Genomic DNA, 14137 nt, shown 5'->3' with positions numbered 1-14137 from the left:
CCCTCTCATCCCCACATCTAACCTTAGCAACACCCGCTGATTTCCCCTGATGGGTCTGCCTGTCTATATTGGTATATTTCCAAGCCCCCATCGTCTCTCACCTACACTGCCACACAGCCTGTGGTCCCCAGTGTCCGCTCTGGGGCCCCTCCAGTCTATTGTCCAACTTCAGCCAAAGGGCACTTTCCAAAATACAGATCAATCAATCAATTAATAGATCTCTCTTTCTACCACCTTCGCCCCTCCCCGCCCCCACACCACTAGCCTAAACATTTTAAAGGCTTAAAGAGAAAAATTACCAACATGGTCTGTGGACTTCTGCATGATCTCCGTGTTTCCCTCTCCAGCTTTATCTTCTACCATGCTGCTCTCCACTTGATGACCCTTTGGGTCCTCAAATGTGTTCTCTGTCTTGACATAGGGTCTTAGCATATGCCCTTCCTTTTGTCTGGAAGATGCTCTTGCCCACCAATTTTTACCTGGTGAAAAATTCTAACCCTTCAGTTCTTGGCCTTTTCTGGGTCAGTTCTGTTACACACTCTCTAAGCCCATGTCCTCTCCTGCACAGCATGTGTCAGAGGTTATCATTTTACATTTTTGTCATAATTTTGTGACAGGTATGTGTCCTCTCCCACTCTGGGGTAAGCGCTACAAAGCAGGAGCTGTGGCCTTATTTTCAATCATTATTGAAAATGTCTTTAGTGCATAAGAGACATTCAATATATATTTGAATTAGGGAGTAAATTCTTTGTCAATATGCATACAGTTTCATGCTGCACCTCTTCATAGTCTGGAGGACTACCAAAGATAAGGTTCCCCAGATATTACCCCTGGAGCCCCCCAGTCTGTCACTAAGTAATGATTAGATGGTGGCTAAGTGTAATTCGGGCAGTTCTTCTGAAGGCCTCCAGCGTCTCGGGAAATGGAGGCAGAGCTCTTCGTTTTTCTTTTAAAATAACAAAGCACTAAAGCCCCATGGTTCAGCTCATGTCAGAGCTTATTAGAAATGTAGTGGTAGCTCAGCTTTAGCAGTATCTTTCACAGAGTCTGTCACTGGCTTCTGGAGCCTAGAACTTCCTTTAGTTTTCTCTCTGCAAGTCTACTTTTTGAAATTCAGAAAACATTCCCTGACCAAGGTTTTAGTCTCTCTGTTGAGGTCTCCCTGAGGCTGGGCTCTGTGAGATTGCTGTTCCTCCCTGGCAAAGGTCAGGGCTATTTTGTCCCCCACTAATTCTCAGCATAAATACTTTATTACTCCCCATGTCCCAAGTATTGTCCAGGGAGGGCCCGGTATCATCTCTGGCATCTCTTTCTGTTTCTGCAGACCATTTTAAAATGGGCCCACATAATGTGATTTTAAAACATCAGTTTGTATGATGATTTCTTACAGTGAAAGCTGATGGGTGAAGTGGTTGACTTGACTCCTCCTGAGACCCCTCTCTATCTCCCTAAGGATCTCTCTCTATTCCCTGATTCCAGGGAGCTCAGCCTTGAGACTAAGGTGAGCTGGCCTCCAGATGGGCTCCTGCCTGTGGGCACCCCCTTAGCCTCTGTCCACTGCCCTGCGCTGAGGCCTCTCTTTCCCAAGCTAAGCCCTGTTGTCCAGGGCGACGGAGGCCTGATGGCCAGGCCCTCGGTCGAATCACATAGCCTGGGGAAATGGATTTCTTCAGCTTGCTTGTTTTACCCTTTGCCTATGGAACTTTCTCTTTCACAAATTCATCTTTCCATTAGTCCTTAGTTTAAATAAAATTTAAAGGCTCCTGTGTTCGGTTATACCTTTTTAAACTTTCTGTTTTTATTTAGTCAGACTTCGGCAGTAAACCTTCCAAGCTGAGCCCAGGGGAAAGGTGACCATTGGCACAGGTTTCAGCCTATGCTTTTGGCCCAAGATTGTTTCTATTTTTATTTTGTTTCTTGTTTTTGTTAACATCCAGGGCAAAGATGAAGCACTTTCGCTTATCTGGTAATGGCGAGTGGCCTTTAGATTGCTTGCCTGTGGTCAGGAGACTGCATGCTTAAAACTGTTAACCCCCAGCCACCTCCTGAGAGATAAGATCTAGCTGTAAAATTTGGCTCTCCCAAAAGGAATCTCTGTGCTTCTACTTGATATGAGAGAGAGCAAGGAGGAAGATAAATCCCAGCTTTTGCTGGATTCTGAAAAAGGATAGTAGTCTAATATATGGAGGTTGTTTTTTTAAAAAAACTAACTTTATGTCATAATTTCGTAGCTGCCAACAGACGTAATTCTACCTCAGCTTCGCCTTGGCAACCTGCTTTTGGCACTCTCCGTAGCCCTGGCGTTGCTCTGCATTATTTAAGCAGTAATCTTTAAGAAGGTGAGAAACTATTATTGCTTTTTTAGCACAGTTGACATGCTATTGGCGCAGAGTAGTACCTAGAGCTTCAAACATTTCTAATGGCCGTAAACCAACTTAAACACCTCCATGGAGAGACCTCACTGCCGTGAGGTCATAGCTTGCTGCAGGGGGAGAAAGAAGATCGAATGTTGTTTAAAAAAGTGGGATTTTTTTCTTTTTAAGTATTCTTAGTCCACCGAGTTGTAGCTGTAGACTTTGGCCAGGATCCAGACAATCAAGACTTAGCATTTTGACCAGCTGTGATCTAGTAATGTTCCTCAGAGGAAACATTTTGTAGGAGGGAAAGACACATATTTGAGACTGTGAACTGTGTTCTTTCCCAGTACCTTACAGAATGAAACCTGGTTGTAGACAGATAAAACCAGCACAAGTGAATCTGAAAGAGAATAGGGAACAAAATCATTTCAAATGGCTAAAAATTCACCCTGCCTTCAAGAACTGCCTCGATGTGGTAAATCTTTACATTTTTCCTCTATTTCCCTTTCCCCTAAGTCTCCACATTTATATCGTTTTGTGGCAAGGTGTCTTCCTGTTTTCATAATTGATGCTTGGAATCCATCAGCATTCTTATAACAGAACAACAGTTCCTGGGAAGCCAAAAAAGCCACCCAAACTTAATAACAGAGGCAGGAAGAGAAAAGAAAAAAAAAGACACTAAGACACTTAGCCTAAAAATTATCCCTCTGAGTCTCACTCCTCCCTCAAATAGAAGTCTGATCAAATGTCAGTGTTCTGGTGGCAAGCCCTGGGGACTGAGAGAGAGAACGAAACTAACATTTATTTAGTCAGATTGCAGTTGTTCAAGCACAGTGGGTTGTTTTGACCTCGGGCAAGTGACGTAACCTCTGAGCCTCAGTTTCTTCATCTGTAAAAGGAGGATGACGTTCGTAATACTTCATAGAGATGTGACGATGAAGCAAGACCACGTAGAAAGCTATCAACAGAATACCTACTTCATCACACTCCGTTAATGTTAGCTGCTGCTGTTCTATCATTAATAGCAATCTATGGAGTACCTATTCATTGTGCTAAGAATTTTACTCCTACCCTAAGCATTGTTAGGTGGATCTTCACGTTTTGCAGAAGAGGAGACATTGGTTCAGAGCGGTCAGTGCTCAGTAATGTCCTGTGTCCCGTGCCCCATGCTGGCGGGGCTTCTTACCGACATCTGGAACATTATATAGAGAGACGCAGAAATGGAAACACATTTTGGACCAGTGCTTTCTTACCTTGTTTTCTCGCTCCCAATCCTTCTGTTTAAAGGAGGCTATTGCTTTAAGCAATAAAACTAGCAGAAAGAAGAGAAGAAAGAAGAAAGTGGCAGAGGCAAGATTAGTGGCAGGGGGTGGGGATGAACTGGGTTCTGCTGTCTCCCAGGTTGGCTTCATGGCAAAGTATCCGTATTACGGTCATAAAAGGCAGAGCAGGGTCCTCCATATTTAGGCTGGGACAACAGAAATTCCCCTCTTACAAAAATTCTTTCTCCCCAAAGCTAGATTCATATAGAAAAATGATACATCAGGGGTTTGGGGACAATTGGAATGTACCTCCAAGGATTCTGGGAAGTTTTTATAGTCCCTGAGCATTTGGTAGATCATGTAAATAGAGGCAGTTGAGCATAAAGCCTTCCCCGCCCCATGTCTTCAAGAAAAAAGAAAAAAAACTGGGGCGATGTTTTGCTTTTGAGTTAGTTCTTTTCCTTCAGAACTCTTTTACACTTGCCTCAGTTCTTTTTCTCCTTCTTGCAGCTGGCTCCCTTCTGTGCAGAAGTGGGGCTGGAGCAGGTGGGAAGAGTTCTGTTTGTCCCTATTCTAAACAGCATTCCGTATAGGAGGACGTGGCAGGAGGAAGGAGACCGAGATTCTGGTCTTTATTTCTGATTACCTGTGTTCTATGGTCCCAGACATTAATGCCTTTGAGCCTCAGTTACCCCTTCTGTAACATGAGGGCAATTCTTTTGGAATCCGAAGCCCATGGAAGCTGATGACAGCAACCACAATTAACAGCTACTGCTGCCAGTAGCATATATGCCAGGCATTCTGTTAAGATTGCAAGTGCGTTATTCTCTTTAATTCTTACTGTAGTCCAGTGATCTGTTTTATGAAGGAGAAAACTGAAGCACAAAGAAGATGAGGGGCTGCCTACAGTCGTATAGTCATATAATGAGCAAGTGCAGAGTCTGACTTAAATTGTAACTCCAAATAGACAGTCATCGTTGCAGAGCTTGGAGTAGAATCCACGTTTTGAGCATCCTCTGTCATCACCAGCACTCTCTCCAGATACAGCTGAAGACATAACAAAAGGTAACTGACTACAATAAATAAGGACTCACAGAATGAGAAATAAATTAATCACCTTAATTTAGAGAGATCAGAAAAGACTTGATCAAAGAAGCCAAATTTAAACCAGACTGCCCTCCTTGATCTCTAAACTCCAAACTACTTGGCTTCTCCCTCATCAGGCTATTGTTTATGACTCTAGGGTATCCTTTTGTACTTGTAGCAAAAGGTTGATTATGAAGTAATCTAACAGTCCCGATGTGGTTCAATTATTCAACAACCTATCGCATGGTTCCCTAAACCGTGGCCTGGTAAATTGGCAATTACAGTATCTTTGGGTGGTTGTTTTTTAATAAATTCCTTTTAATTTCAGCATTAAACCCCAGATGTCATGTTTCCAGGTTTCCAGTTTGGACCTAGGCCAAGCTGGAAAAGACATCCACTCAAGGCAAATGGCTAATGAGAATGTGTGCGGTGAACTAGGGGACTCGGTCCAGTTGCCAAACCTCAGACTTTGGGCCCTGATCTAGTGCTGCAGGACACTTAGGGACCCCTGGCTAGAGTGGAGGATGAAGCAAAGCTACCATGTTTCCTACAGCATCCACCCCTCCCCAAAACATCCAGGTTTACTCTCTTTGTTTCTAAGAGTAAAAATTCCCAATAAGTGACTCATCATCACAACTTAAATAATGTACTAATTTCATTTGATAAGTAAATTGTCAACAGCCTTTAAAAATTGGTCATGTAATTAGTAAGTCTATGCATTTCGACCTCTTCTTCCATTTAGATGAAATAGTCATTAAGCCAGACTGTAATCAGACAGAAAGAATCTTGAAACCTTCCAGGCATTCTTTTTTCATCTCTCATTTGCCTCTTTAATTGCTACCTTTCTGTATTTTAGGCGGTAGTAGAGGTAAAACGCCCCTCTTCTTATTTTAAGACTTTAGCTTGTACTAAAATGTGTAACAAAGGTTTCTTCTGCGAACTTTCTTTTAAATGTTAAAATCCAAATTATTTTATCAAAAATCTATACATTGTGTTTCTATATAGAGATGCTTGTAGCAGTTTGTTTTTTAATAGTAAAATTTTAGAAATACAAAATAAGGGAATGGTATTCCATTCAATGGAGCAGCCGTTTAGAATTGTTTACCAAAAGGTTTTAATGAAATCCAATGGCAGGGTACGGAATTGTATATATAGGCCACAAACATAACTTTAGGTTTTTTTCTCTTTTTTAAACACACATAATGTAAAATCAAAGTCTAAAAACAAAATACTCAATTAATTGTGGTTATTTGATAGGTAATGGGCTTGTGAGTGATTTCTATTTTTTATATAGTTTGTATTTTTTTAGTTTTCTGGGGAGTATAAATTATTATAATAATTAAAAATGCATGTGTGTTTGTATATATTTTAATGTAATCATTCAACACTTGAGCTGTTTAGAACTCAGCTATCTGAAAAATCTGGACCACTGCTAAGATCCTGGAAGTAATAAAAAAAATTAACTCTGAGCAGCCAAAACTAATGTTACAAAACTCATAAAGTCAAGCATGATATGCCCCTCACTCAGGCCTTTGTACTCTTACTTTGCACACAGTTCTCGGGCCATCCACCACAGGCGGGCACAGCGAGCCCAAAGCAGACATTAACAATAGACAAGGGCCTGCAGATGAGGGCACTGTCTCAGGTGCACCGCCAGCCCGGTGGTGAGAGAGGACCCAGGGAAGCGTGGGTGAGGGCGGGAGAGCCTGAGACCCAGACGCCACGCCACTGAGCGTCTTGTCATCTCCTCCCCTTGTCACAGTTCAGTCATACATGTTCGTATCGATAGCCCAGCGTTATCAAGAAGATCCCCTTCTCTTCAACTTACTCTCTTTAAGATTATAAGAAAGACTTTAATAAAAAGTTTCAAAAGGTATTGTTACATGTGGCTAAAAATGGGGGAAAGACAACATGTGGTGATTGAAGGGCAAACTCTAGACACGGAGACTTTCCTGACTACCTATAGTAACTGATTTCTTTACCATTCTCCAGGGGGAACATTTTCCTGTTACTTGGGCTTTCCAGATTGTATCTGATACTGTCATTACCTGGGTTCTCCTAAAAATCTAAAGGAACTTTGATGTCAGGATGTCAGAAAATGCTAGTCTGTACCTTGCAAAACCTTAGAATCCATCCATTAAAATAGGAGTAGCACCCCAGAGCTTAGAGACAGGCTGGGTGGGTTAAATGAGAAAGCCTATGTAATGGCATTTAGCTTGAGGTCGGGCATTTCATTAGCAGTTAGCAAATGTTAGTTGAATCTGAATGTGATGTTCCCACTTGGGACACAACAGACAGCATGGGCTCTGGAGGCAGACCGAATCTAGTTCAGATGTGGGTTCTGCAGCCTTGAACAAACCACATAACCCATCCACCTACCTACCTTTGCCACAAGGTAGATGTGAGAGTTCAGCTTTATTGATGGGCAAGAAAATCATGGCTCCCTTCCCATTATAGTTGAGGGGAGGGATGTCACACTTTGTTAGTTTTCCGTTGTACAAAGTTGTGGAGAGCTTTCAGAGAGTCTCAGAATCTGAGAGGGCTACAAAACCCCCTTTCCTCTTGTGTCGTAAGCACAGCTTGTTGTGCCCAAGCCTGTTCTCCTGCCCTGCCTTTTATCAGCCCCCCTGCAGCCCAGCAGAGAAGTGGAACAGGGTGCTTGTGGGGTGGGGGCGGGTGGCAGTGGCGGTGGGGATTATCCTGTCGTTCACCCTTCATAGCCATGAGTGGTCAAGCCCCAGACCTCTGGCTGTATTCCAGCGATAGCACCCTTCAGCATTCTAGGCTGGTTCACGTGATTTATCCCCCATTCCTGGGCTGGGGTGGCGACTGAAAGCTTGGCCTGGCTGCCCAGAGTAGAAAGTCTGTGGGTGGTGCTGATGCTCTGTTTTGGTTTGATTCCCTAGGCCCCCTGCAAAATCATTTAGAGAGGGATACTGTCAGCAAGTGGTAGAGTAAAAACAACAAGGTTGGCAAAAATGTGTGGCTTACCCAATTACTGTGAGTTTTGACAACATATTAACTGAAAACCTAGATTAAGGCCAGTAGATTTTTCTCTGTTTTGTTTCTCTTGAGAACTAAAAACAGTAATTTGCTGGTCTACTTGCCTTGTTTTCTATGTGCACCAGTGACTACCCCTGATTATGAAATCTCTCCTGGCACCAACACTTACAGCCAAGCTACGGAGTCTGATGAGCCCATGGATTAGCAGCCTGGTGGTTGCCTTTTTGCAAGAAGAATAACCCTTTCTTAGGTGTCTGAGACCACAGGCATAATCAAGCATCAGAAAAAATCTGAGAAAAGAGGGAGCAGGCAGCTGGTACGAGGGCTTGTGGCTGTGGACAGAGGTGGAAGGGGCCCTAGATCCTGCCTTCTTTTTCAGGGCACTTATCACAACTGTAATTTGACAATGTATTATTTCGGTAATTATGGCTGTCTTTCTCCTGCAAGACTGGAAGCTCCTCAGAGGCAGACCTGCTCTGTCTTGCGTGTTTCCCCTCCCCAAGGCCTGGCTCGTGTGATAGCTGTTTGGTGGGTGGGTTTAGTTTCAAGTCTAGCCTCTGTGCCTGCCTCGTAGCTGCTGTTTTGTGAGCAGCCACTTCTCTGTATGTGTCCTCCTCTGAAGAATACAAGTCAAACGGGTCTTGTGTTTGCACCTCCTGTCTCTGGGCCCAGTCTTTTCGTACCGGTGTATTGAGCTGACTGGCTTCATCCAAGTGTAATATCTAGAACAGAGATCGATACTCCAGGATGGCTCAACTAGCACAGCATATCACATGACCATCATTTCCAGGGTCTAGATGCTCGACTTCCATTAAAAGTCGTGATTATTTATTGTTTCAGACTCAAGAGTAATAGTGTATTACCCTGCTTTCTTGACAGGGTTTTTGTGAGAACCAAGTGAAACGATATATATGAAATTACTTTAGAAACAAAATGCTTTGTATAGCGAAACAGTGATTGTTATTGCGGGCCCTAAAGTCTCTTCCTGAGAAGGAAGTGAAGTTCAGAAGAAGGCACTGAAGACCGAGTATTGTCAACCCTGTGTGTTTGCACATGTGTGTAAACCATGTGTGTTTACATAGCCTTATGAAGGAGAAGCAGTTTTCCAAGTTAATGTTTCATTAAAAGAAATAGCTGGATCTAGGTATTAGATAATAACCTCTTAGGCAGGTATAGACATAGGTGCAGACCCCCACCCCGCCAGTTCCGTAACGCGCTGGGCGTCAGAAAAGCTGTTGATCACTGAGTCGTGAGTCAGGGGTTTTGGTTTAGCCTGCCACCACCTCCCTGAGGTTATCAGGAACAAGTCATGTAACTTCTCTGCCAAATAAGGATGCCTGCTTTATGAAGATAAAATAAGAGTTGAATATTTTTTTAACATTTATTTATTTATTTTAGAGAGAGGGAGAGAGCACAAGCAGGGGGAGGGGCAGAGGGAGAGGGAGAGAGAGAATCCTGAAGCAGACTCCCACTGAGTGCAGAGCCTGATGCGGGGCTCAATCCCAGGACCCCACAACCATGACCTGAGCCAAAACCAAGAGTCAGCTGCCCAACCGACTGAGCCACCCAGGTACCCTAAGAGTTGAATATATAAAACAAGAATAAGGATATTGATAGCACTTCAGCCATGGGGTTGATTACATCCCTCAGATAATTTTCTTTCAGATCCCATGCCTCCAGTTACTTCAACTCTTCCCCACACGACATCGTTTCCATCCCCCATCCCACCCTGAGCACTGTCCTCTGGATATATTTTGGTGTGTCTTGTATCCTTCTTGAAGGAAGCTCTCAAACTTGAATTCAGAATGCTTCATGTTTTTTCTTGCATTTGGACACTACAATTAATGCTAAGGTTGATTATTATCAATTTTTATTCTCTCAAACCTAAGTATGTCGTTTCCTGTCTCTGGGTCCAGAAGGCTTAGGCTGAGTTCAGAAGTTGAAAGTAACTTCTCATTTTTGTTTGTCTTCCAGCGACAGACATCACACCTCCAGTGCAATCCCTGTTCCAAAGAGACAAAGCTCCATATTTGGAGGCGCAGATGTAGGATTCTCTGGGGGGATCCCGTCCCCAGACAAAGGACACCGAAAACGGGCCAGCTCAGAGAATGAGAGACTCCAGTACAAAACCCCTCCCCCTAGTTACAACTCAGCACTCGCCCAGCCTGTTCCCGCCATCCCTTCCATAGGAGAGTCCGAGAGAAAGACAACATCTCTGTCCTCCTCCCTGGATACCTCCTTGGACTTCTCCAAAGAAAACAAGAAAAAAGGAGTTGCTTTGGGTGACAGATTAAACGGAGGTCATGCGAGTGTGAACACTAGCCAGGAACAAGAAGAAGCCCTCTCCGGGCATGCAGCCACCGTCAATGGCACTCTGCTGCCCAGCGAGCAGGCTGGCTCCCCCGGCGTCCACCTCCCGGGGGACTTCCACCCAGTCTCAGAGCCCGAGCTCTGCTGTACTGTGGAGCAAGCAGAAGAGATCATCGGCATGGAAGCCACAGGTTTCACCTCAGGCGATCAGCTGGAAGCCTTTAACTGCATCCCGGTGGATAGTGCCGTGGCAGTGGAGTGTGACGAGCAAGTTCTGGGAGAATTTGAAGAGTTCTCCCGAAGGATCTATGCACTGAATGAAAACGTGTCCAGCTTCCGCCGGCCACGCAGGAGTTCTGATAAGTGAAGTGAGCAGACAGCCAGTAGGACCAGGACAGGGGCGCTGCCTAAAAGGATAAAGCTGCACTGGTTACCCCTTGTAATAATTATGACACAAAATGAATATTAATTAATGGAGGATATTCCTCAAAAAACAGACTTTGTAAATCAAGGAGGGACTCAGGATCATGTGTATCAGTGGGCCAAACAAAGTTAGATTTTGCTTGCAAGATTTGCTTTTCAGGCCTGACGATCGTTTTAAGGCAAAAGTCACTCTCTAGCTCGAGTCACCGTATAGGTATTTGTCTGCTTTTTAATTTACACTTCTGTGCTATCCTCGGAGGGGAGATGATAATATATAAATAATATAATAAACTCACTTTTAGTTTCTCATAAGCATTTGCCCTCACCATAGTTTATAAAGCTTGGGAAAACCAAATAATCCAAAAAAGGTTTTCACCATTTACTGAAAGACCTTTGACCATCCATGAGTTTGATGAATAAGAAGCACAATGGTCTCCTTACACCCAGGCCTCCCTGCCCCCGCCCCCAGTCACCCCATCTGCTGCCCCATCTTCACAGTGGATGGGTTGTGCACCCTGAAAACTGAGGACATCAGATTCACTGGTTCTTGAATGCAGAAGCCAACACCTTCCACCTCCCCAGCTTGGTATAACCCTGAAATCAGAGGAAAAACCTCACCTCTGTGGTAGATCCCAGGGGACGCTCAAGGACACCCCACCCCCCCGCAAGATTACAACAGTCAGATGGTATCCAGTCCCCTTTGGGGGCCAGAGTTTCTATGTGGGCAGTTGCTGTAGTCCAAAACCAGGCATGCTCTCTGGCAATGCACTCACCAGACAGAAATCCCTATATGTAAATTCCATGCTGATGTATTAAATTCCAGCTGGAAAGGAAGATGCTGGGTAGGATGTAGGATCTGGAGAGAGTCAGGCTGTCTGATGTGCAGACCACAAGGCATTTGGGCTTAACTGGATGAAGAGGCTTAGATGAGGCGTAGATACCATTGGTGTATGTGCAGGTGTATTCGTAGTAAATCATGTTCTCGAAGTCCGGTTTCATTCCTGGAGCTCAGATCTCATTTGCTATTGCTCTATACTCTATATACCCAAGGACATTGCCTCAGGGTTGCAAGCTCTTTAAGGAAAATGTATGCATATATCCCTGTATTGTATAGAAGAATAAAAACTGAAGTTGCTTCACTTGACCCGATTTGTTTTTTCCAGTTTTGACATTCATCTTGAACCTGCATCTCCATGTTACATCATAACAGGGCGAGCCTGAACCAAAACTGTGGCTGTGTCCACACTAATGTCATTGGCTTGAGTCAACATGGTTTGTGTAGCCACGCAAACACCCTCACACACTCACCGCCCGGTAGTTCAGCAACAGCTGGACTCCGAGGTCTCGCGGTCCTTTTCATATATTGTCTAAGCACTCTTGGGCTCAAGTTCTCATTGACAACTACATTATCGAGGAGAATAGTTCATGTTGTTATTTTCCACATAAAGAGATCTCACTGAATCCATGCTTGACAGACAGACCCGACCTGCAAGCAATTAAAAGCTTTAACTTGATCTGGAGAAATCCATCTTATTCCACAGAAAGAGGTGGAACTCCTCCAGACCTAACACAGAAGCCATCTGTCGAGTCACAGCTTCTTCGCAGTGTACTGTCACTCATGTTAAGAGTCCACGAGGGGGGAGATAGCCGTGGGCCTGGCTCTACGTCAGACTGGGTTGTGTGGAGCCCTCCAATGAAATAACACCCACCCGCACCCCCCAAAAGGACAAGGTTTTGGAAGGACTGTGTTAGTATTGAACAATGGGAGGCACATCACATGTGGCTTAAGGTCCACAGATGGGAGTGGACTTTAAACTTCATGCCAGACTTAAAAGACAGGGTACACTGAGGTGCAGGTCCTGGAGCCTGGGTCTTGGCCATCCCCGTGCTTGGATGAGCACCCCTAGTTACAATGTTCATCTCAGGTTCCACACAGCCAGAGCCCGGGGCTCTGGGGCTCTGTCAGTCTTCTGTCTTGGACTTCCTAATTCTGGGACCCACAGCACGGAGCCCTGTCGCTGAAATGTCATTAGCTCAGAACCGGTTACCCATGCGCTGGCTCGGTCCACGCTGTGTTCAGTGACATTATGCCTCACAGCGCCACCCCCTAGGTTTGGGTTCCTTTGGTTGGGGTTTCAGGTTTTCCTTGAGTTTGTTCGGTGCCTCCAGTTGCGGCCTTGCCTTGGGTAGAACCTGCAGTATTATATATCTTCAGGAGGAACTCTACTCGACATTTTCCAAAGCTGCAGAATTTGTTTTGCTTCTGTTTAAAGTGTCCAAGGCCAAAATATGAGATGAGTTACTATCTCCTACTAATCTTTTTAATTAGTCTTGTAAATCACTAAAAAATAAAATCTGCTTTGAGGATATAAGCTGAAATGCAATTCACTGCTATCCATGTCGGAACTGCTAAGAGCCCTTTCCATTTTCATGTAGCTGAGACAATTTTAACAGCCGGCAAATGTTATCAAATGAATATTTGATTGTGTTCTCTCTCTCCACTTCCCCTTACCCACTTTAGAAATTCCAGAGATTTTTTTTCCCCCTCAGAATATTAGTTTTGGAAGATTGTATCCAGCTATATTTTTTTAGCAGTTCTAATGGTGCCCATTTATCTTGACCTAACCGGTTATTTAAATAATTTTTTAAACCACCACCAATAATAAATGGCATGTGAAACTGATCTGTTGGTAATTGGAAGAAAACTCAGCATCTGTATTTATAAAATAAAATTGATTAGTATTTATTTTGAGAGTAAAAGTGTATGTTATTTCCCTGCCATGTTTGAGTCCCGTCTTCTTCATTGTTTTGAACTTCATGTTGAAGCTGAGTTAACTATGAAAACCTTGTGCGTAAAACCGTCAACCAGCCATTTCACATTTACTGAGCTAGCTCTCTCTCTGTGAGGGACTGGGCTAAGCAAGGTTAATACAAAGACCAATAAGCCTTGGCCTCTGCCATGTGCTCTAGGGGTGGAGGGTAGGGGATGGGCGTATTGATGCGTTAGAATTCAGTGTGATCAATGCTGTGATGGAGAGATGTATAGCCAGGGTGTGGAATGCAGAGAAAGCTCACTGACTCAGGGATTGGGAAAGGTTCGTGGAGGTCAAGCAGATGAAAGCTAGATAGGATGAAAGATGTCTTAAGACATTGCAGGTGGAGGGCACAGCATGGGCAAAGGCCCAGAGGCAAGGCAGGGCCTCGAGTGTTTGCAAATTGGCAAGTTTCCCCTGCTAGTGGCCTGAGTGGACGTGAAGAAAGGTGAGGAGAGATTGAATTGCAGGCCGGTGGGGAAGGCCGTCAGGTGCTGAGACAGGAGATTTAGACGCTTGCGGGGGGGGGGGGGGGGGGGGGGGGGGGGGGGGGGGGGGGGGGGGGGGGGGGGGGCGGGGGGCGGAGACACAGCTGGGAGGCACCCTTTCCAGGCGGTGAAGCAGAAGAGTAACTTGGTTAGATCTGAGTAGCAGCCGGCAGCCAAGTCGGGGCTGGACTTTAGTAGTGGTAAGCAGACTTGAGTCTGTTTAATCTTCTTTCCTATTTTGTTGTGAAAAAAAAGAAGTCTGTCTGAAAAAGAGGCGCCTCCTTGCATCCTGATGTTTTCAGGGTAAGTACTGGGTAACGGGCAGGGCAGGTACTGGGCGGACACAGCGCAGCCAACATCTGATCTGCAGAAGCTGACTCCCAGGCCCCAACTCG

The 14137-nt window shown here is 44.7% G+C and overlaps 1 protein-coding gene across 2 annotated transcripts in view; it reads left to right on the top strand.

Annotated features, from left to right (window-relative positions):
• UVRAG (UV radiation resistance associated) overlaps positions 1-13172 on the top strand; it is a 329246-nt gene extending 316074 nt beyond the window's left edge. For both annotated transcript variants that reach the window (XM_027579444.1, XM_027579443.1), the window contains one exon: positions 9683-13172. In XM_027579444.1, coding sequence (XP_027435245.1) covers positions 9683-10385 — 703 coding nt within the window. In that variant the 3' untranslated portion in view covers positions 10386-13172. The remainder of the gene's footprint in view (positions 1-9682) is intronic.
• The last annotated feature ends 965 nt before the right edge of the window (positions 13173-14137 follow it).

This window comes from Zalophus californianus, chromosome 11 (assembly GCF_009762305.2).
Source record: "Zalophus californianus isolate mZalCal1 chromosome 11, mZalCal1.pri.v2, whole genome shotgun sequence".
In the NCBI taxonomy this organism is placed as follows: Eukaryota; Metazoa; Chordata; class Mammalia; order Carnivora; family Otariidae; genus Zalophus; species Zalophus californianus.
Note: the sequence above shows the minus strand (reverse complement) of the source record. Positions and strands in the feature narration are given on the sequence as shown.